The sequence below is a fragment of the Schistocerca americana genome, chromosome 5, assembly GCF_021461395.2.
Source record: "Schistocerca americana isolate TAMUIC-IGC-003095 chromosome 5, iqSchAmer2.1, whole genome shotgun sequence".
In the NCBI taxonomy this organism is placed as follows: Eukaryota; Metazoa; Arthropoda; class Insecta; order Orthoptera; family Acrididae; genus Schistocerca; species Schistocerca americana.
In genome coordinates, this window is record NC_060123.1 from 248,353,259 (window position 1) to 248,377,743 (window position 24,485).

The 24,485-nt window shown below is 41.5% G+C and overlaps 1 protein-coding gene across 3 annotated transcripts in view; it reads right to left on the minus strand.

The window, feature by feature from the left end:
• LOC124615754 (structural maintenance of chromosomes protein 6) overlaps positions 1 to 24,485 on the minus strand; it is a 188,410-nt gene that overhangs the window by 44,339 nt on the left and 119,586 nt on the right. For all 3 annotated transcript variants that reach the window (XM_047143841.1, XM_047143842.1, XM_047143843.1), the window contains 2 exons: positions 21,224 to 21,411; positions 11,386 to 11,554 (listed from right to left, as the gene is read on the minus strand). In XM_047143841.1, the coding sequence (XP_046999797.1) occupies positions 11,386 to 11,554; positions 21,224 to 21,411 (357 nt within the window). The remainder of the gene's footprint in view (positions 1 to 11,385; positions 11,555 to 21,223; positions 21,412 to 24,485) is intronic.

The window sequence follows — 24,485 nt, forward strand, 5'->3', positions numbered from 1 at the left end:
TGGGAACCAGCATTGAGTCTAATTAAAAAGACGTTCAGCAAAGGAAACGAATGGGTGACTAGGATATATAAGGCAATTACACCGACGCCACCACAGACGCCGACGCCAGCGTCTCAACGACCGCTGATGCATGGGTGCGGACCACGGAGAGAACGCCTCGTGAGGGGAGTGGATTTAAGACGGCCACCCATGCTCAAGAGCTCAGTTCGTCAGCACACCTGATGATGGCGACATGTCTGATCGCTGAAATATTGTGCTCGTTGGACACTATGGACCAGCGGTACACCCATGGACTGTTCGAGCAAGAAATACGCTGGGAGAAACTGAAGAATCATAAAATTTCCAGTATTTCATATAAGCAATTGGTCTGAGAAATGCTAAAACCGATGCAAATACAAAAGAGTGTATACCAGTTACAACTTGACTGGTGATCACCCAATTTTTAGCTACTGGTAATTCAAACAGAAGTTTAATGTCTCCCTTTAAAGTTCATTATTCTTCAATAAGCCTCATGGTACCAGATGTATGCAATGATTTGGGAGGACCGAAAGAATTTTCTATGGGAAATTTTCAATAAGAGGACAATTTTTGTTCACCAGCACACACCACTGTTTACACTATCAATTCCTGCTTCTGGTATGTCTCAAGACAGTATGAAACTCATGCCATCAAATGCAAATCGTGTGGGTGAAAAGTCACCTGCACTTCCACTCTTCACTCCAAGTTCACCTGCAACAGTTTGTCAATTGTTTTTTCAGATGCAATTTTTGTATATATTACTTTTGACATCGCATAGCTCTGTTTGTAGGTGAATCACATTTACAAAATTCATTGCTCTCTGGTTTTTCCACTTCTCCATTGCTGCACACAACAAACAACTATTAAACACATGGCTATGTGCAGGCACATAAACTTTCGAACAAATGCAAAACAATATTATTTTTGCTCAGACACGGATGGTAGTGCTGTTAGTGAGATGAGGAGGAAGCAAAGGTAAGAGCGAGGGAGAAGCATTTACAGGCAAGGAGCAGGACAGATATTGCCCCGCAATATGAAATATTCTCCACCCTTGGTGGACAAGACCAGCAACCTCTTGGCAACTACCTGCATCAGCAATATCGTCCAGCCATACCACAAAATTGCGATCTATTGCAGCCACACTGCAGCAATGCTGATGGCCACACTATTGCGGCCAAGTATTGTCATAAAATACGCCTCATCCAAACACATCTTCTGTCGTTAAAAAAACTGTTAAACTGAACATGACACAAAATGTTTTTTAACAATCCTAAATGAGAGATAAAATCAGTAACAAATGGGTAAGGTTTTGAGGTTTATCACCATGGGAAGTAAGACCACATTTTAATTTATATGCTTTTTATCAACTGTTCTCAAAAAGTTATTTAAATTTTATTTAAGTACATCTGAATACATGATGCTAACATGCAACACCTCAACTCATGAATAAAATATTTGAAAAGATTAATTATTGCGAACAGTCTATGTAAAATCTTTGGATTACATCCACCAACTCCAGATTAATTCCCAACAGTGATAGACTGCCCAAAAGTCAATATTCCAATTTTCCATTTAAACAAACCATACATTACTACTTTATAAAATTCCAGCTACACATAACAACTCAGTAGATTAAGGTGCAAACCTTATAACAGAAATAAAATTTCAGAAGTATGAATGACCCTTTTGTGCTACACCATGGTGCAAAATTTACGGTCGACCCGAAAATTGGCAACAGTCGTCGCAGGCTTACATGAAAATTTTATTTTATTTTCTAAACACCCTAGGGCTAGGCTCAGAATTGTGCAGACAATACAAACTCATGTACTACAGTAGTGTATATATACTTATGACAGGCGCAGCAATGAGAATTTCCTGGTTAATGAAACAAGGGAGCAGCGCCATACATTAAAAAAGGCAGTAACATATGGTATGGTAGTGCTTTGTTGATATGGCTGTATCCTCCAGTATTCAGGTTTTATGGTTACCTACATTGTTTTCTAACTAAACATATATTGTATCTAACTTTGTGAAGAAGTAGTTATTACCATGGAAAAGAGGAAACAAACACAGTCATGAAGTGAGTGAAACTGGTGACAAAGTGTGAAGGACAATGTGAATGTTCCCTGGGTGCACGAAAAACAAATTGCAGTTTGTCAGACAGAATCAGCCAGTAGCAATAGTGTTCAGCTTCTATCATCTTTCTGCTCTGCTAAAAGGAAAGGCAATAATGCCGTACCAGCATTCCAAAATAAAAGGAAATTTAATAAAAACTGGTCAAGCCATTTTGAGTGGCTACTGTATGATGATACAACAAAAGCTTGCATCTTGCAAATTTTATGTACACATGTAAACTAGTAATGTGGACCAGCAGTTGGTAAAAAGGTTTTCTGCCTAAAAAAGTCCATTGTTCTGCGTACTCAGAATAAAGAGCACCATGAAAATGTTGCTTATGTAAAGGCAATGAAATGGTCCGCAGAATCATCAACGGCCAGATGCATTAAAAAATGAATAGTCAAATGTTTTCCTACCACCTTACATAGGCATGAGAAGCCATTTTAAAGACTGTGCACCTTCTGTGTTTGGCAGGAAAATTAAATGTGACTGTGTAGTGCAAAGAATTTATTCATTTTATAGCGGATAGACTGAAGCAGGTTCTCATACACAATTTAAAGAACTGTAAATACCTCAGCCTTCTAACTGATGGATCCACTGATCCATCACGCAAATATGTACATTACAAGCATGGATGCAAATCATAGCCATAACAAAGAGGACATTTTAAGTGTAACAGAGGTACCAGTCTCCACTTCCTCTGGTTATTTCACAGCTTTAACAGATTATTTAGATATGATCATACACCCAAGTGAATACAAAGAAAATGTTATATTATAAGCTTAGGTACTGATAGCTGTAGTAGCCACCAGAAAGATCGCGGGAGGCGCACATTGGCACGGCGCGTCACGGACGGTAGTTGCCGCAAGTAAAGTCCCGCCCACCAGAGGGCACGCGAGAATTCGGATGCGACCTCTGCCGGCATGACAACAACAACAACAACAACAACTCCGGCAGCATGGGCCGTGCCCAGTCAGTTAACATCGGGCATGCCTAGGACACAGTCCCGGTCTACGCTAAGTGCAGTGCGACGTAAACGTGAACAGTGTTACTACACAATTGGCGACGAGTTGGAGTCGTTCTTTCGCGTGTTGCGTCGTTGTTCCGGTTTCGCAGCTTCTCCACGGCATGGAGGATTTGGTGCGAGTTTTGGTTGCACAGCAGACGGAACTCATGGCCACCATGAAACAAGTGCTTCCGGCGTCGCTCTCCACGCCGTCTGCTCCGGCGCCGTTCCCTCCTCCCTTTCCCCCATATGACGAGACGGCGGAGGATTGGGACGCATATGAACATCGCCTTCGGCAGCATTTCCAGGCGTTTCATGTTTCCGATGCGGAGGTATGTCGTGCTCTCTTCTTGTCTTGGATATCTCCCTTGCTGTATCAAGTTTTGCAGCAGCTAGCGCCGTTGCAGGAACCCTCGTCCTTGTCTTTTGACGCATTGTGTTCATTGCTGTCTTCATATTATCGCCGCCGCACGCATGTTGTGGCGGCTAGGGTCGAGTTCTATCAATGCAAGAAACAGCCCCATCAGTCTTACCGGGCGTGGGCCGCTACCCTGCACGGTCTTAGTCGCAAGTGTCATTTTGTCACGGAGCAGTCGCGAGAGTCGTACGCCCACGTTACGGTACGCGACGTCATTGTTCGTTCGGCCCCTGATAGGGAGGTCCGGCAACGGGCCCTGCAGTTAGAAAACCCTTCCCCCGAGGAAGTCCTGTCTATTGCTCAATCGTATGAAGTCTCTCACGCAGCAGGTCAACAGCTGGAAGCGTGGTGCGACGTCGCGGAGGTTCAGGGCGGCGCGGCCGCGTCCACTGTGTCAGGGGTGGACGACGTGCGAGCGGTACAATCCGGCTGTCACGGCCGCTCCCGCACGGCACGTAAACAGACTTCTGGCCGCCGGCCCCTGTTGCCGTCCTGTGAGTCGTGCTATATACATCATGATCGGTCAGAGTGCCCCCAGCGTTGGGCCGTTTGTCGCAAATGTAATAGAAAAGGTCACATTGCTAAACTTTGCCGCTCAGCCTCAAAAGAACGAAGGAAGCGGGTACAGAGGACATGGACGTTGACATTCAGGAAGTTTCATCGGGCCAGGCTCCCGACGCATCGGCACGCAAACTCTTTATCGAGGTGTCGGTTCGGTCGCGCCGGTTACAACTGCAAGTCGATACGGGCGCGGCAGTTTTGTTGTTGAATGCACAAACTTATTCCGACCTTGGATCGCCCCCGTTGGCGACAGTTTACCGGCATCTACGCGGTTATGGTAAGCAGTTCATTCCCCTACTGGGTCAATTCACTACTGACGTGACTTACTAATCAGTCACTCGGCCTATTACTTTTATTGTTGTCAGGGATGCGAGCTCAGCTAACCTTTTTGGCCTGGATGCCTTTCAAGCTTTCGGTTTTTCTATCGCTGACACCATACAGTTGGTCTCCGAAGACGTTCCCTATCAATCACTGGAATCTTTGATCTCCGACTTTCCAGATATTTTTGAGGAGGGCCTAGGGCGTGTTTCAGATTTTGAAGCTCACTTAACGTTGAAGGCGTCGGCTCACCCGTGTTTTCTACGCGCGAGGCAGATCCCCTTGGCTCTCCGCCCTCAGGTAAAGGAAGAAGTAGACCGGCTGACAGCCCTAGGGGTCGTTCTTCCCATTTCTTCCAGTGAGTGGGCTTCGCCCCTCGTTATTGTAAGGAAGCCCTCGGGAAAATTACGTCTTTGTGGCGATTTCAAGGCCACCATTAATTCCCAATTGGTGGTGGACACCTATCCTTTGCCTCGTGCTGATGAATTGTTCTCCTCCGTGGCGGGAGGCCAATATTTTTCCAAAATCGATCTGTCGGAGGCTTATCATCAGATACCACTTGATGAGGACTCCAAACGGTTGGCAGTCGTCAACACCCCGTTTGGCCTTTACCAATACCAGCGGTTGGCCTTTGGAATATCCAGTGCCACGGCGATATTCCAGCGTTATCTTGAGCATGTCACGTCGACAATCCCTCATTGTATTAATTACCTGGATGACATAATTGTCACAGGCTGCAGCACGAAGGAACACTTGCACAACCTTCGCACCCTCTTTCTCAAATTCAGGACTGTGGGCTTGCGTTGCAACCTGCATAAGTCAACCTTCTTTCAATCATCCATTGAGTATGTGGGCTACACCATCTCTCGGCATGGTATCCGTCCACTAGGAAGTTTGGTCCAAGGTATCGTCAACCTTCCTCGGCCCGCTTCGCTGAAAGAGTTACAAGCTTTTTTAGGCAAGATAGCCTATTACCACCGGTTCATTCCCAGGGCTTCCACTATAGCCCACCCCCTGTACTGCCTTCTGCACAAGGGTGTTCCTTTTGATTGGTCGCCTGCATGCGAGTGAGCGTTCACCTCATTGAAGGGCCTCCTCACGTCAGCCCCTTGTTTGGCTACTTTTGATCCCCGTAAGCCGTTGGTCCTGGCTACAGATGCTTCGCAGTATGGGGTGGGGGCGGTCCTGGCCCATCGCAACACAGATGGTTCCGAGCAACCACTGGCGTTTGCGTCTAAAACGCTTAGACCCGCGCAGGCCCATTACTCCCAGGTGGAAAAAGAGGCTTTGGCCATTGTCTACGCTGTTACCAATTTCACCCTTTCTTGTATGGCACGAAGTTTCAGTTAATCACTGACCATAAGCCGTTAATATCGTTATTTGGCCCCGCCTCTCAGATTCCGGATAGGGCGGCCCACAGACTACAGCACTGGACCTTGTTCCTCTTTAAGTACCATTATGACATTCATTTTCACCCTACTGGACAGCATGCCAACGCCGACGCTCTTTCCCGTCTTCCGGTGGGCCCGGATCTTATGTTCGATCGAGAGGAGATTATGTGTTTTCATTTGGATGTGGCGTCCCGCCAAGCGGTTGATGGCTTCCCGATCACTAGTTCTCGAGTCGCCAGGGAAATGGCAGCTGACCCGGTTCTCCGGCAAGTAGTTCGCCTCATTCAGCAGGGGTGGTCATCCCGCCCTCCGGGCCGGGCCTCGGACCCTCTTCGTAATTATTTTCTTCTACGGGACCGCCTCTCGCTCTTGGAAGGTGGTGGTGATTGTTGGGATGTTTAAGGGGGACTTAACAGCTAAGGTCATCAGTCCCCCAGGTCTTGGAAGGCGTTCTCCTTCTGGCTACCGATGATACAGCTCCTCGCGTGGTTGTTCCTGCAAGTTTACGACGGGAGGTCCTCACGTTATTACATGCGGGGCACTGGGGTGTTTCCCGTACTAAAACCTTGGCTCGCAGACATGTGTACTGGCCCGGTATTGACAGAGAAATTGAGAACTTGGTGGCCGCCTGTTCCCCGTGTACGAGCCAACAAGCATCTCCCAGGGCGGCGTTCTCTTCATGGCTGCCGGCAACCCAAGCATGGGAACATGTTCACATCGATTTTGCGGGCCCGTTTCTCAACGGTTTTTGGCTCATTGTCATTGATGCTTATTCCCGATTCCCATATGTGGTTTGCTGCTCCTCAAGCACTTCAGAAGTTGCAATCCAGGCACTAGCAAAAATTTTTTCTGTGGAAGGTCTGCCAATCTCCCTGGTCTCGGACAATGGACCGCAGTTTATTTCGCAGACCTTCCAGGATTTTTGTAGGCGCTTCGGTATTCGGCACGTTTGCTCTCCCCCCTTCCATCCACAATCGAATGGGGAAGCCGAGTGCATGGTGCGCACATTTAAGACGCAGATGAAAAAGTATGTGCACGAATTTCCTGCGGAGGAAGCATTGACGTTTTTCTTGACGGCATACCGGACCACACCAATGGGAGAACGCAGCCCCGCAGAGCTCCTCCATGGGCCTCTGCTGCACCTCCTCTGGCCTGGTCCTCGCCAGTCTTCACAAAACAGAGTACCTGGCTTTCCACTGGGTATGTCGGTCTGGGCCCGTGGGTTTGGTCGCAATCCACGTTGGATACCAGCGGTGGTCCTGCGCCGAAATGGCCGCCGGCTCTATACCTTGCAGGCGGGGGACCAGGTGGTACGTCGTCACCAAAATCAGCTACGTCCACGTTCGGGCACCCACCCTCCGCCCACTCGGACACCGGCTTCCCCTATTGCCGGTACCTGTGTTGGTTTCGCAGGGGACGTTGCCTCCTCTCCCCGCTGTGCCTCTGCCGCACTGCGATGGTTCTCAGCCTTGGTAGCCTCCAGTAGCTCCAGCACCGGCATCGCCATCGTTCGAGATGCCCCAGCGAGAGCCGGCCCCCCTAGCAGGCCCGGTTTCTCAGGAGGTTGGTTCACCTGTGGTTGTCCCTTCCCCTTCGTCCCCGCCACTGGGTCTTGCCCCTCCCGGTGTGGAACAGGATCCGGAGTTCGACAGCTTGTCGCCCGTTCTGTCCAGGGCTCCGGTTGTGGGACGACGAGGGCCTCTTCGTGTGGGTCACTTCCAGCCGTATTCGAAGGTTCCGGCTCGAGGGTTGGCAGATCCCCTCGACTCCGGCCATCCAATGGATGTGGAGGTCATCGCTCCTGCCCGACGCTCCACCTTCCGACGCAGTGGATCACAGTGGCTTCACCCCCCCGAAGGAGGAGGAGTGTAGTAGCCACCAGAAAGATCGCGGGAGGCGCACATTGGCACGGTGCGTCACGGACGGTAGTTGCCGCAAGTAGAGTCCCGTCCACCAGAGGGCACGCGAGAATTCGGGCGCGACCTCTGCCGGCATGACAACAACAACAACAACAACAACAACTCCGGCAGCACGGGCCGTGCCCAGTCAGTTAACATCGGGCATGCCTAGGACACAGTCCCGGTCTACGCTAAGTGCAGTGCGACGTAAACATGAACAGTGTTACTACAATAGCGCTGCAAATTTAGTTGGGCACAAATCAGGATTAGCTGTGGAAATGAAAGTTCTTTGCACTAAACTGGGAAGTATTCACTGTCTCACACACCACTTGCAGTAAATATGTTGAATGCCTGTGAACATCTCAAAACATTTAACTCTGTGGTTAGAAATATTTTCAAATTCTACTATGAATCAACAAAAAGACTTCAGATGTTGAGAGAAACAGCACAAGTTCTCGGAGAATTTTTTTGTAAATTCAGTGATATCTACAGTGTCAGCTGGTTAGTCAACACAGAGAGTGTAATTCAAGCTCTCTCGAACTACGGAAAGCTGTTGTGACCCACCTTGAACACGCAGGCTATGGAAATGATGATGGCACTGCTAAAACTAAGGATTTCCTGAAAAGTCTACAGAAATTTAAATTTGTTAGGCTTCTCTACTTCCTGTTGGGACTTCTACTGGAAATTGAATCTATTAAGGGGCTCCGGAACGCCCCATACTTGCAATGTTAAAATAACGCTTATAAATTACATCTTTCCTCACAAAGTATTTGAGGTAGGAAGTTGAACTTTTTACAGATTATTTATTGGAATATGGGCTACAACTTAACACAGGGATTTTACAAAATTTTAGTTCAGTTATTAAAGATGATTTTGTTTCAATTGTAATGAAAATTCACAACATTTTTTTGCATTTTTTTATTTATATATTCAAAAATATACAGTTTTTTGGAAAAATGCTGTGTTAAATTATGCAGAAGGTACTGTGTAACATTTACTGAAAGTTTGAAACAAATATGTTTGGAAGATCCTTAGAAAACATGTAATTAGTATGAGAAAATAAAAGTTTTGGGAATCGAGCGACAAAGATTGGATTAACTTTTTAGTGCATTCCAGGTCCATAGGATGGATTATCTTCATCTCTGCAAACTCCTCCTCCAGCTTCCTCTTGTTCCTCCTCCTGTTTACTCTTGCTTGTATTTCTAGACTCTTTACAGCCCTGTCTGCAGCCCGAAGGCGTTCCTTGTCTAAAGCAAGCATCGCTTGTTGTTGTGTTCGTAGATTTTGCTACCATTTTCTTCAGTTGCAGTTACTGCAACACTGTTCCAAAAGGTGGTCATGTATGAACACTATCACATTTCAGTTGTATTTCACTAGCAAGTCCTACGTGCTTTATTATGGAGAGTTCCAGACCAACTTCACTACAATGAATACATCTTACACAGTTTGAAAACATTCCTTTGAGAACCGACATATCAAATATTTCATTCATATCCGATTCGCCCATAAAACATTCATAGTTTTCACTCATTGAACCAAGCTTCTTCTGTGAAGTATTTTCTTTCCCACTTTGACTGCTATGGGCAGGTGTACTTGAGAGGTTAGGTTCACTCACTTGGTTATCGTCTTTATTGTTTACAGTAATAACACATACCTTTGGCTTTCCAACATTTCTCCTTTTCTTAAAAGCCTTCAGAGGATTTCTAATAACTTTACTTTTACTCATTATTATACTTCAACAAAACAGAGACTCAAGAAACAGAATTAATTACGAATATTTTCGAGATAACGACAGAGTAAATAAACATGAAACAATCGACAATCACACCAGCAATATATATTGAACCATCACAGGTTAGCCACAACACATACTTTATCTCACATCACTAAAATGTACCTGATGAACACGGACGTTAATAACAACACCATTTGACAGCAGTTTAACAGCGCCACAGTGGGTCACGCCCATGTAGAACACATTTCAAAAAAAATTTAAAAATAGTTGTAGTCTTCATAATTGAATAAATTGTATATCTATTAATAGGTAATAGTCTGCAGATTCAGAAAACGCAAAAAAGTAAAAATTGAACTCTTCATGATTTTGAGCCATTCCGGAGCCCCTTAAGTGTGTCACTAGATAATGAGGAACTCCTCATTTCATTCCTGATAAAAGCTGCATGCTGCGTCTCAGTTTTGGAGGACCTGCAGTATACTGCTGGACCAAGTGAACAAAGGTTTTTGAACCAGGTATTCATTTCAGGAAAAATTAATGACATCCAGCTGACAAACATTCAAACTGGGGAGCAATAGTAGCAAACTGTAACAGGTAACTTAATAAAAAATGCAAAGGTGCACATGACAGAAAGGCTGTCTCGTCAGATGATATTACCTCTCTGCATGTTTTTGACATCTTGAGCTGCCCTCACAAAGATAAAATTCTTCAATTTGGAAATGAAGAAATAAAAAAAGCTCTTTGGTTACTTGAATGAGAAAGTGGATGTTCTATTAGCAGAATGAGCACATACAAACTATTGTTTCATGTGAGAGAGGTTTCAGCTGTCACAATAGGAAAAAAAAAACTATGTACAGGACTCGGCTGAAGACACACTGGAGGATATGCTGGTGATATCTGATCTCTGAGTCTGATCTAAGAGCTGCCACTGATAAGTGACTGCAGAAAGATGACACTATACAAACATGAAGTGCTATACCGCTAAACTATGGTATCAGTATGTATTTACGTTTGCAATGCCTATGTTGAACCTTTGTATTCTATCAAACAATTTGATATAGTGTTATGTACAAGGATACTGTTCGAACAGTTTGTCAGACAAGACGGGTGTGGGGGGGGGGGGGGGGGGGTGGTTATTTTATCGTAATCAGATGAAGGGGTTGAAGCAACCCAAGTTGTTAGAATGGCTAGTGGCTTCAGAACAGAAATTTCATGCCCTGTGCTAGACTGAGAATGTTTTACCTTTCTCTCGTAAAGAAGCTACTAAAGTTGATGGTAAAAGGGCAATAGAAGAGGATGTGTGTCACCTGATGAAACAGTAAGTCATTGGGCCATTCAGCACTGCCACTGGCTGTGACATTCTGCCTGGTTTATACGCATGTGCACGTTTATGTTATCCCTGTTACAACAAATGGTGTTTATGTAGTGGCACATGTTACCAGTTACTGCTGAAATGGAATAATCGACAAAGATCATTATACAGTAATTTAAATATAATATCTTTATCATAACTTAGTCCACCCGAGTGCAGGAACTTTGCAACAAGCTTAATGTTGTTGCTGATAACTGTAGTTCACAATTCTTTGAATTTTTCATATGTAACTGTTAAATGATAAGGACATTTTAGGATTATAATCATAATCATGTAAATGACGACAGATCACAATGCAGAAAATGTATGAGGCACTGAGCATCAGAGGCACACAGAGAAAGGAAGCTAGAGGCTTGATAGCAAGTGCGCGTGCACACAAATGCAACAAATATATGAGGCACTGAGATGAGAAACACACACAGAAAGGATGCTAAGCTTGACAGCACGCACTTGCGTGGGCGCGTGCGCACGCGCGTGCGCACACACACACGCACACACACACACACACACACACACACACACACACACACACACACAAAGGGTTGGTAAACATTACCTCAAATGCCTTTTCTAATCTGGAAACATTCACATCTATTTCTGAAAATTTTGCTGTCTTCTCATTCAATGCCTTAACAATTTCTTCTTTGGTACTCTTCTCTTGTTGCTCAAAATTTCTTATGTACTCTTTTATGTTTGTCAGTTCATCATTAATTGCATGACTAGACCTGAAAAAACAAGTAACTGTGGAATTAACAGTTGTACATTTTCTTCTATAGAGGTCAAACATCACACACTGTTTAACCAGTAAACTAGTTCTGAAGTTTCATTCACTTTGGGGGAAAAATATTACATAATACATGCCTCTGTCAGGCACTTAAATGTGATTTGCAGAGTATCCATGTAGATGTAGATGGGAGGAGGAAAGTATAAGTACACCATTACAATGGCACATCAAGACAGTAACTGAACACACACATAAAAAAGGATGCAACCACATATATGGAACTGACTCTCACTATCTGCCTGGTCTGAACATATCACTATTTTTTATTACCAGTTCTATTTCTTCTCATTCTTTGTATGCTTTCTATCAGTTCTCATTCTTCACTTCACAGTTATATGAACAGCAGTAGAATCTGGTACCAACCCCTTCCATCTCTGACTCTTTTGGTCACATATGTTGTACGCAAAATAGGCAACTGTTTGTATAATTTGTATGATGCTTAATGTGTGTGACATTGACAAACACAGTATGCTGTGGAAGAAACGTAACTCATGTAGCAATGTTACTTGTTAAACAATGGAAAATCTTGGTTGGAATATCAACAATTGTGTGTGAATGTGTGTCATTTCTTTTCTTTTCTTTTCTGAAGAAGGGTTTTGCTGATAGCTTAGTGTGTAACAGTCTTTTCGTTGTGCCTGTCTGCAACTCAACATTCATCTTTACAGTGAGTAGCAATCTATCTTTTTCATAATTGTTAATGTTACTTCTTGTGCATTTAAGAAGTTTCCCATGCATCAGCACTTGGCAGATGTCCTAGTGTGATACTGGATACAGGAAAAGTTTTTGGGAGGATGGGATGGCCCATACATCCTGGCTTCCAAAAAGTTGGTATTAGTTGCTAAGTCGGTACACCTATGAAGACTCACACAGAGATGCTTTCCAGTACTCCTGTCACAAGAAAATCTATCATATGGGTGCATCACCCATCTCGAGGATTTTCTCAAGAAAAGGCTATAACATTAGAATGTTTATTCTTAATGTACATCTTTTATGGGGTTGCATTATGTGTATGACTATTAATGAGTTTACATGATGGCTGGCATTAAGCTGCCAGCTCTGCTGTAAGTGGTCACTTTCCATTTGGGGATTCCCAGGGTAAGTTTCCAGTCATGGGGTGGTAGCAACTATTTCTTCTCATTACATTGTTATTTGGTCTTGATTTCATTACAAGAACATTGTCTGAAATGCCACTGCAGAATCGACACCTCGCTAATTGGTACACTGTATCTCTGTTAATCATACATAAATGGACGTCAGCTTCCTCTTCTACTAGACTGCAGCACAAAATGGAACTGAAAGAATGTATATTTTCAGAAATTTCTTACTCAAATTTAGTCCTACATTTGATATTAGTATACTTTATTTTTAGCAGAAATGCCCCCCTTGTCTTTGCTAGTCAGCTTCTTATATCCTCCTGGCTTTCTCCATCACATATTGTTTGCTTCCAAGCTAGTATAATTCCTTTATTTCATCTGCTACTTGTCCCCAGTTTTGATTTTAAGTTTATCATTCATCTCATTTCTGCTACTCACTGTTACTTTAGTCTTTCTTTAATTTACTTTCAGACCATTTTCTGTATTCTGTCTGTTTCATTCAACAGATCCTATAATTCTTCCCCACTTTAACTGAGGGTGGCAATGTTTGTAGCAAATCTCATCACTCATACCCTTTCACCCTGAATTTTAATCTTGCTCCTTAATCTTTCTTTTATTTCTGCCATTATTTCTTCAAAGCACAGGTTGGGCAACAGAGGAGAAAAAGGCTGAACTATTCTTTATCTCCTTTCTAATCCAAGCATTTCTCTCTTCTTCTTTAATTCTTATTGTTCTCTCTCAATTCTAGTACTTATTGTATATTACTCACATTTCCCTACAGGTTATGCCTATTATTCTGATAATTTCAAACATCTTGAACTATTTTATGTTGTCCGATTCATTTTTTAGATCTACAAACCCTATCACGAGCACTGTCAGAATTGCCTGTTTGGAGCCTTTACCTCTTTCTAAAGTCAAATTGATAACTAACACATCATCCATTTTCTTTTCCATTCTTCTGGATGTTATTCTTGTCAGCAACGTGGATGCACAAACTGTAAAGCAGATTATGTTATACTTCTCCCATTTATCTGCCTTTTGATTGTGGGATGATGATATTCTGAAACTCCATTGGTTCGGACAGAGTCCGTTATACACACTTTAAGGAAAGAAAAGTATAGCTTATGTGCTTATTTTACATTTAATAATGGATCACACATGTTGTACAATCTTCAGTTTAGCACATGGTTAGTTTTAATGTTCAAAATGTTCACTGTTGGCAGCTGTACATGTAAAAGAATGACGAGCTGTCGCAGCAACTATGTCAGTCAATATTATAGTGGAGATCGCTGCACATGTCGCTGTAATCTCCTGGCGAATTTCCTCCAGTGTGCATGGCTTACTTCAATAGATGTTATCTTTCACAGCTCCCCAAAGGTATAAGTCCACAGGTGTTAGATCTGGTGACCGTGGAGGGAACTCAATGGGCCCTCTTCGTCCAATCCAATACCCCAGAAAATTGTAACCCAGGAAAGCTCATACGGCTAGGTGGTAATCCTGTTGGTAGAAGACCTCTCCAGCATCTCCAGAAACCACACGTATACCTGGCAAAATTGATGTGTGTCACATTTCCAGGTACATTTCCCCAGCGACAGCGGCATCAAAGAAAAAGGGCCCTACTAAGCACCTAGATTATAGTACACACCACACATGAACCCCTGGTAGATTGACCACTTTATCCACATAAACACGCAGATTTTCCGGTGCCCAGTACACACTGTTATGCCAATTTATGGTTCCATTAAGTTTAAATTGTGCCTCATCACTCCACACTACCTTCGTCACAAATTGTTCGTCATTAGTTACCATTTGCTGATGCCACTCACAAAATTGCATTCGGCGATCAGGATCATCATCATTAATCATGTGCAGTAATCACGGAATGTAAACTTTCCACTTTGCAGCTTTTAGAATTCTTCGTACACTTGTACTGCTAACCCCCACTTTATGTGCACATTGCATAGCAGACTTCTGTGGAGAATTAACAAAAGTTTCCAACGCGAGAGTCGATGAAGCAGGACCTGTAGCTGTATGATATCTTCCTGCTCTTCCTTTGTGAATATCACACATTTTTCCATGCAATTCAAACTTGTCAATGATACATTTAATTGTTAGGTGGGCTGGCTGTTCTGTTTCAAACTCCCACCTCCACAGACGTTGCACTTCAACGGCATTATCGAACTTGAAAAACCACTTCACAATAGATTTTCGTTGCTCAAATGAAAAGCGAGCTCAAAGCCATCCTGTTTTCACAATACCGAGATGAAAGTACTAACATCTGTTGAGCCAAAGGCAATACTACAACACACTTGTAACTCAAATTGAATGACAATATTGATATCTCGGCAGAGCTCGACGAAGACTCTATACATTTTTCTGCCAAACTCTGTAAATTCCTTACAAAGACTTGATTAATCTTTTAGTTGTCACTTAAACCACAATGATTTTAGAAATTGTGACAGAATGTTGTCTATCTCTTCTGTCTCTTTTGTTTGCAAGTCTTCCAAAGCTCTGTCAGACTACACTAATGCTGGATCCTCTACACAAAAGCTATCAGTTTACTCTTTCCACCAATCTCCTCTCTCTTATGCATTTCAGAGTGGAATTTCTTTTGCACTCCTAATGTTGATGCCCTTACTTTTAATTTTATCAATTTTACTTTTGTGGAGTCACTGCCATCGATGCCACTGGAGCCGGTATCTGGTAACAACTGATAGCACGTTAAGAGATTTCAACGGATGCCGATAGCTGTCACACAGGACAACAATGCAGGCAATGATGTGTGCCTGTTGGACTTGCCTCCACTGGCTGCCAACAAGGACAACCTCTGTAGACTGGATACAGGGCTAGTTTGTTGTGAGCTAGAGAGTAAACTACGTAGTGTCTTGGTGTTCCTATTGTGTGCCAAGTTTTGACATCTATTGCTGTGCATACTAGACTATGTTTACGGACTGTGCTCCTGATTTGATCAAAGTTGAGTAAATGTACATTTGTAGACTATTTGTGCACATTAATTACTTGCTCTCATCCAGACCTATAACAGTGACAGTATGCTGCTTCGCTACTCCTGGCCACCCACCTTCCTACGTTGATATCCCATAAAGATGTAACAACTTTCACTTTTCTACATGCTTAATTTGCCCTTATGACCATTAACTGCTTTTCGATTTCTTCACATTTTTGCTATTGCCATTTCACTCTATCTTCCCTCCATTTCACATTGATTTTATTTCTGAGTGACAATCTGCATTTACACTCTGCAAACCACCGTGAGGTGTGTGACTAAAGGGTACATATCATTCTACCAGTTATTAGGTTACTTCCTGTTTCATTCACATATGCAGTGCAGGAGGAATGACTGACTGAACACCTCTGTGAATGTTATAATTGTTCTAATCTTATCTTCACAATCCCTAGATGAGTGGTACGTAGGGATTGTAATATATTCCTAAAGTAAACATTTAAAGCTGATTGTTGAAACTTTGTTAATACACTTTCTTGGGGTAGTATACGTCTATCTTCAAGAGTTTTCCAGTTCAGTTCTCCCATGGATCAAACAAACCTGTGATCAGCAGAATGAAAAACCAGTCCGAAGTTGCAAATTTTACTTTTACTATGTGACGATGATTTGGAAATGGGTCTTGGCCTGAAACTAGTCGTCGAGTAAAAAAAAGTAGAATTTGCAACTTTGGACTGGTTTTTCATTCTACTGATTAACAGAAGTTGCTGATCCACAGCTATTCCAGCACGCTGGAAATTCTTAAAAAGTTTGTAAACCTGTGATCATTCATGCTGCCCTTTTATGTATACGTTCAATATCCCTGTTAGTCCTATTTGGAACAGGTCCCACATACTTGAGCAATATTCTAGAACTGCTTGCACAAGTATTTTATAAGCAATCTCCTTTGAAGGCTGATTGCACTTCCCCAGTATTCTACCAATAAACTGAAGTCTACCACCTGCTTTACCCATGTGATCATTACAATATTGCGAAAAGGATAGTTCCTACTCATCATATAGCACAACTGCTGAGTCGCAGATAGGCACAACAGAATGACTGTCAAACAAGTAATCTTCTGACTGAAAAGGCCTTCATCAAGATGAGACAACATACATTCACGCAAACACAACTCACTCACACATGATCACAATCTCTGGCTGCAGAGGCCAGACTGTCTCAGCAGTGAGGAACTGTGGTCATGTGTGGGTGAGTTGTATTTGCATGAGTGTGTGAATTTGTGTTGTCTAATTCTGATGAAGGCCTTTTGGCTGGAAGCTTACTTGTTTGACAATCTTTTTGTAGTGCATGACTCAGCATCTCCGCTATATGCCGAGTAGCAACTATCCTTTCCATAATTGTCATTATTCCATCCTGAATTTTCTTTTGTTTGGTTATGTCTATACGATGATTGCATTTCATATCCCTACAAAGTGTTATACCCAGGTATTTGTATGAGCTGGCTGATTCCAACTGTGACTCATTGATATTATAGTCATAAGAGACTATGTTTTTTTCATTTTGTGAAGTGCACAATTTTACATTTCTGAACATTTAAAGCCAATTGCCAATCTTATCAAGATCTGACTCAATATTTATGCAGTTTCTTTCAGATAGTACTTCATTATAGTTGCTGCATCATCTGCAAAAAGCTTGAGGTTACTAGTAATATTGTCTGCAAGGTCACTGATGTACAACATGAACAGCAAAGGTCCCAACAGAGTTCCCTGGGGCACACCTGAAGTTACTTCTACTTCTGATGATGACTCTTCATCCAAGATAACTTGCTGCGTCCTTCCTACCAAAAAGTCTCAATCCAGATTTCACTTGATACCTCATGTGATTGTACTTTTGACAGTAAGCATAGGTGTGGTACTGAGTTAAATGCTTTTCAGAAACAAAGAAGTACTGCATTTATGTCTACCTGATTGACTTGATCCAAAGCTTTCAGTACATCATTTTAGAAAATTGAGAGTTGGGTTTCACATGATCGATGTTTTCAGAATTCATCCTGGTTGGCAATGAGGAGGTCATTCTGCTCAAGGTACCTCATTATGTTAGAGCTCAGAATATGTTCTAACATTCTACAACAAATTGATGTCAAGGATATTGGACAATATTTTTTTGGATCACTTCTACTATCCTTGTAGACATTTGTGACCTGTGTTTCTTTCAAAGAACTGGGCATCGTTTTTTGTTTGAGGAATCTTCAATAGTTAGGAGAAAGAAGAGGCTCTACCTCAGCCACAAATTCAATACAGAATCTGAGAGGGATTCCAATAGACCCTGAAGCTTTGTTCAATTTTAACAATTTCAGATGTTCCTCAACACCACTGACACAAAAATGTTTTTTGTTCATCTTTTCAGTGGTATGATGATTAAGTTGGGGCAATTATACTGGGGTTCTCTTTGCAGAGGAACCTTTGAAAACAGAGCTAGGCATTTCAGCTTTTTCTTTGCTACCCTCAATTTCAGTTCCTGTCTCATTCACTATGGGGTGGACACTAACTTTGGTGCCACTAACAGCCTTTACATACGAACAGAATGACTTTGGGTTTTGTGAAAGATCATTTGAGAATATTCTGCTATGGTAGTCACTGAAGACATCATGCACTGCTCTCATGACAGCCAAATGTTGTTCATTCAACATCTCTCTATCTACAGGGTGGTCCATTGATAGTGACCAGGCCAAATAACTCACGAAATAAGCATCAAATGAAAAAACTACAAAGAACGAAACTCGTCTAGCTTGAAGGGGGAAACCAGATGGCACTATGGTTGGCCCACTAGATGGCACTGCCATAGGTCAAACGGATATCAACTGTGTTTTTTTTTTAAATAGGAACCCCCATTTTTATTACATATTCGTGTAATACATAAAGAAATATGAATGTTTTAGTTGGACCACAGAATGGCGATGTACTTCCAACATGATGGATGTCCAGCACATAGCTCGCGTGTGGTTGAAGTGGTATTGAATAGCATATTTCATGACAGGTGGATTGGTCGTCAAAGCACCATACCATGGCCCTCACATTCACTGGATCTGAAGCCCCAGATTTCTTTCTGTGGGGAAAGTTGAAGGATATTTGCTATCGCGATCCACCAACAACGCCTGACAACATGCGTCAGCGCATTGTCAATGCATGTGCGAACATTATGGAAGGCGAACTACTCGCTGTTGAGAGGAATGCCCTTACATGTATGGCCAAATACATTGAGGCTGATGGGCATCATTTTGAGCATTTATTGCATTAATGTGGTATTTACAGGTAATCACATTGTAACAGCATGCATTCTCAGAAATGATAAGTACGCTAAGATACATGTATCACATTGGAACAACTGAAATAAAATGTTCAAACGTACCTATGTTCTGTATTTTAATTTAAAAAACCTACCTGTTACCAACTGTTCGTCTAAAATTGTGAGCCATATGTTTGTGACTATTACAGCGCCATCCATCACAAAGCGAAAAAAGTGGTCCAACTAAAACATTCATATTTCTTTACATACTACACGAATATGTAATAAAAAATGGGGGTTCCTATTTTAAAAAATGCAGTTGATATCCGTTTGACCTATGGCAGCGCCATCTAGCAGGCCAACCATAACGCCATCTTTTTTACCCCTTCAAGCTAGACAAGTTTCGTTCTTTGTAGTTTTTTCGTTTGACGCTTATTTTGTGAGATATTTGACCCGGTCACAATCAATGGACCACCCTGCATAGCTCTACACTTTGTTTTACACTTGTTATACAGTAATCTCTGTTTCTTTATAAGTTTCTTTATAGTGACTGTGTACCATGAAGGCCCCCTCATTACGTACTATTCTTCGGTTGCAGTATGATTGGGGAACATACGTACAAGTGAAATGAGGTTTTCTGTAGAGTTCCTGCTTACATCATCAGGAGATGAGTCTGGTGGGTGAAAGAAGGCTCAAATTAATAATTTTATGCCCACACTTGATACGGAGTCTTGCCCAAACAATTTCATATGTAACTTCAATTTCTATCTTGGTGGGCTTCAATTTCTATCTTGGTGGATTATACTGCTGTATTCCTTCTATTCCTGAACATTTTTGTATTTCCTTCTTTTGTCGATTAATTGAAGTATTCTTTTACCACCCAATTTTTTTCATGGTTACCTTCCTTGTATCTATATTTGTTTTTTGTCTTTTCAGGGAAGTCCATTAGTTTTTTACTGAACTGCTTATGTAGTTTGTACAATCTTTCCCAAAGATCTAGCACAACTCATGAGCATAAATCTAGTTAATCTATGCTCTTGGTAGCCTGTGCTTACCTGAAATCACTCAAGTGAAAATGCAAGTACACTTTGCCATTAATCTAGCCCAGTCAAATTGTTCGAGGCCTACATTTATTAAAGATGTTCTCTGCATGAGTCATTCTTTCTATTTTCTGATCTTTCAAAAACAGTCGCATTGTATGTGCTAGATGTTAAACAATAAAGCATCATCCAGCCGCACATTTTCAAAAAGGCCAACCTATTAACAACAGACATGTTAATATTACCTCGTATGTACCATGTCTGCCTACTTTTTCTTCCAGGTGTAGCTTTACTGCTCCCCCAGTAATAAATATTCCATCATATGCGCTTGCACCGTAACAGAGGAATGAGTGCACATTAAGGCTCAATATTGTGGCACTATTTGGTATAAACAGAGGACACAATTCATTTTTCATTTTCACACTGTCCCTAGTCCCTAGACTCTGTTTTGTGTATGTGTGCAGAACAGACTTATCTTTGTGACAATATATGAATTGTTTATGAGAATATTTTCCTAATAGACTCAAAATATTTTTCACTATACACAAACAATAATGAATTACACCAGTCAAACAACTTCAAACCATAATTTGAAGCGAGGGTGGCTGAAACTCTAATTAGTCTCATAGAACAACAAATATAAGATTGTAACAAAAAGGAACATCTATAGCCATCCTTATGATGTTATTTATTACATGGCTACCAGTTCTGCTGCTTCAGAGCACTGTCTCCAGGCCTTAACTGACACCTAGGGTATAAATTCTAATTATATACACAATTCAGCAGTGGCCAGTATCTATGAACTGATTTTTGCACACTACCTGTCGGCAAAAACCACTTCATACGAACTAGAAAGCAAGTTGTTGGGTAACAGCCTGAGAAGGTAACTGGTCAGTCCTTGTTTACCAGAATCATCCCTGCATTTATTTCAAAAGTAAATAAGAAAACCAATGCAAACCTAAATCAGTGTGGTAGTTCTGTACGAGAACACTACATAAATACTCATCAATGGACGAGGATGAAGGGAATAAGCCTTGTAACGTGTGAGGGGCATGGAGCTTCCTCAAATTACAAACATTTTTCTAAAGAGATTTTTTTACAAACATTTTTCTATCAGCTATACACAGGCTAAGCAAACATAAAAATGTGAGAAATTTAACCACAGGAACAAATAGTATGTGAATGTCAGCATTAAGACTGAAATTGACCACAAAATTACACAGTGCTCTTACCTATTTGTAACCATTCTTGGACAAAGTTCATTTGCTTTTTCGACAGCCGTCTTGCATTTCAGTTCACGAGTTTTCAAGTCGGTTTCCATGTGTTTTATTTTTGCAAGATGAGTTTCATAATTCTTTTCTAACGCTTTCAATTTCATATTTGCACTTTGAATTAAGTTTTCATTAGCACTTATCTTTTCCTGGATAAAAAAATGAAGCAGCACAACCACATTAACAAGTGGAGCTCAAAAGCTCACTGCAGTACAATCTTTTAAATGCATTAAATTGTACAAGTATTTTCATTTATATGTGTATCAATATCAATATATGGTTCTTAAATAAACATGCATAAAAAAGGACATACACCAATGAGCCAAAACATTATGACCACCTTTTTTAATAATGTGTTGTTCTACTTTCCAAACACAGTACAACACAGATTCTGCTTGGCACAGATTCTACAAGTCCTTGATAGTATTCCAGAAGTATGTGGCACCAGAGCAAGCAATTCCCACATATTAAGGGATGGTAGTTTATGGGCATGCAGCTGGCACGCGATATGCGTTCCAATGGGTACAGATCAGCACATTTGGTGGCCAAGACATCAATGTGAGTTCATTTTAATGCCCCTCAGACCACTGTAGTATGATTCTGACCTGCAACACAGACAGTTATCCTGTTGGAAGAGGTCATCGCTGTACAGGCAAACTTCAAGTTTGAAACGATGAAGGTGGTTCACAGTAATGTTTACATAGTTCCCTGCTGTCATTATTCCTTCGTTTACTACTACAGATATGATGGAAGCCCAACTCAATAAACCACACAGCATAATTCTGCCCACATCAGCCTGCATCTGTGACACAGTGCATATTTTGTGCAGCCATTCGCCTGAATGATGGCGTTTAAGGACACAACCATCAATTTGGTGCAACAAGAAATGCGATTCACTCAACAGATTACATGTTTCTATTGATCCAAACTGAGAACTCAGTGATGCTGTGACAACTGCAATCATAATAGACGATGTCCTTGGGTCATTACACGAACACATGTTGTATGATGCAGAGCTCCATGTTCAACAACGGCTTCTGAACAGTATGTTCCAAAACACTAGTGCCTGCACTAGCACTGTACTCTGTCATCACATCTACCACAGATTGCTGCCTATCCTCGATTAAACAGTGGGGGATCCTCTGACCTCAACATTTTGTGATGAGACATGATCGTCCAATACCATACTGCCTGTGCATTATTTCACCAACGTTCATCCACTTTCCATAGGTGCACATGACAATGCTACCCTGACAGACGACCAGTTTCACCGTTTCAGAGATTCTCATTTCCAGCCGGAGCGTCAAACCTGCTTATATCAGTGGATTTCACATTTGTGGCCTGTATCTTCACTATAATGACTGCCCATTCATCCAACCTCGCAGTGCGTGGAAGTCATAATGTTTTGCTCATCAGAGTATGTGAGAAAATACATACAGTATATTAGACTTTTCATTGAAATTCAGAATGAATGGAAATTGGTATTCTGAAACTAATTTAACAGCTCACTGTATTCAATAAGTAACAAAGTAAGAATTTCAAAATACAAGATGACAAACTGAAACCATAGCACGCACAAACATAATGTTTTAGCAACAAAGGTCAGATCAAGTGGTAACATCTATAATTAAAAAAAAGTGGAATTTTACACTACTCTCAAAATTCTAAGTCACTCAAATAGACCGATCTGCATTTTATACAAATTATTTATGAGCAATGTTAAAACATTTCTTTCAGGGTAAACACAGATGAATCAACTAAGGTTCAATATATTATAAGCTGTATTTCTTCACAAAGAAAATAAATAAATAAATAAATACTCCACAATAAGCTGTATTGTTACAAAAGGAAAATGTGTCACAAAATCCTTAATACATTCACGCACTCTGAACACTCCATTTAACTCTTCTGCTGCTACCCATGACCCCTTTGTGTTCCATGTGAGCCTGCTTTTGTTATCGCTGTAGTGCTCGCCAAATGCTGGTGGCCATGCTGAGAGATGGCATTCTCACCAATATGAAACACTTATCATCCAATTTTTCAAAAACTATTTGGTGAAAAAATTTAATTATTGCAAATCTTACCGTCTGATATCTCCACTGATGAAGAACTGAATTTCTTTTCGTTATCCATCATACTTATTGGAACTGTATCAAATTATGTAAAGCCTTGCCCAAAATTTAAAAGAGTTCACAGAGGTAAAAACACATTGTGTAAACATTGCATATGGTGGGTTTTAGCTCATACATTGCAGTGAATAGAATGCACATAAGATATCAAAATTTTATTTAAAATTGAGAGCCGAATAATGTCATTTCTTTCTTAATTTATTGGATATTATATCCAACAGACGTTTGGGTGCAATGAGCCCGGTTCTGTCCACATGGACCTGCAAACTATTATGAAACATGTATCATACATTTTTAAGAAAAGTACTAGACGGGTGGGAGGGGGGGGGGGGGGGGGGGGGAGATTTTTTACATCTTCGTCTGATATCTTCACTTGATAAAGGACTGAATTTCTTTTTGTTATATGCAATAGTTACTGTGCTGCCTCAAATTACGTACAACTTTGTGTGAAATTTTAAAGATTTTGCAGAGGTAAAATTGCACTGCATAAACTTTGTTTATGGTTGATTTTAGCTCATACATTGAAGTGAACGAAATATGGATAATATATTGATATTTTATTTAAATTGAGAGCAGAATAATACCTCATTTTGTTCTCAAGTTATTGGGTTTTGTATCCGAAGGATTGTTGCCGATACACATCCTTGGGCATTGCAAATCAATCATAATGAGGTTTTCAGCAAATGATATCATATGTTGTATGATAAATACTCAAAACTTTTTTATTCACCGAGATATGGAAGTAAACTGATGGCAGCAGTGAGAGGTTGGCAGCTCAGGACGCATTCAGATGTCCACAGCACTTTAGAAAAATCTTAGCAGCACTCATATACATGTCTGAAACACCTGGTACATGTCTGAAACACCTGGGGAATGGTGTAGCAGCATGTGTATACATGCCCACAGTAGCAAAAGTGTTAATGTAATACAGCCCCCAAGACTTCGTATAGGCCGCGAGAATTGGCATTCACACATAATACAATCCAGTTCTGAACAGTCTGCTAGAATTATACTGTTTCTGTTAATTTTCATCAAAGACGGACTTGCCAAAAAGCAGACAGTATGCATCACATCATTCCTTCCTCTCATACTGC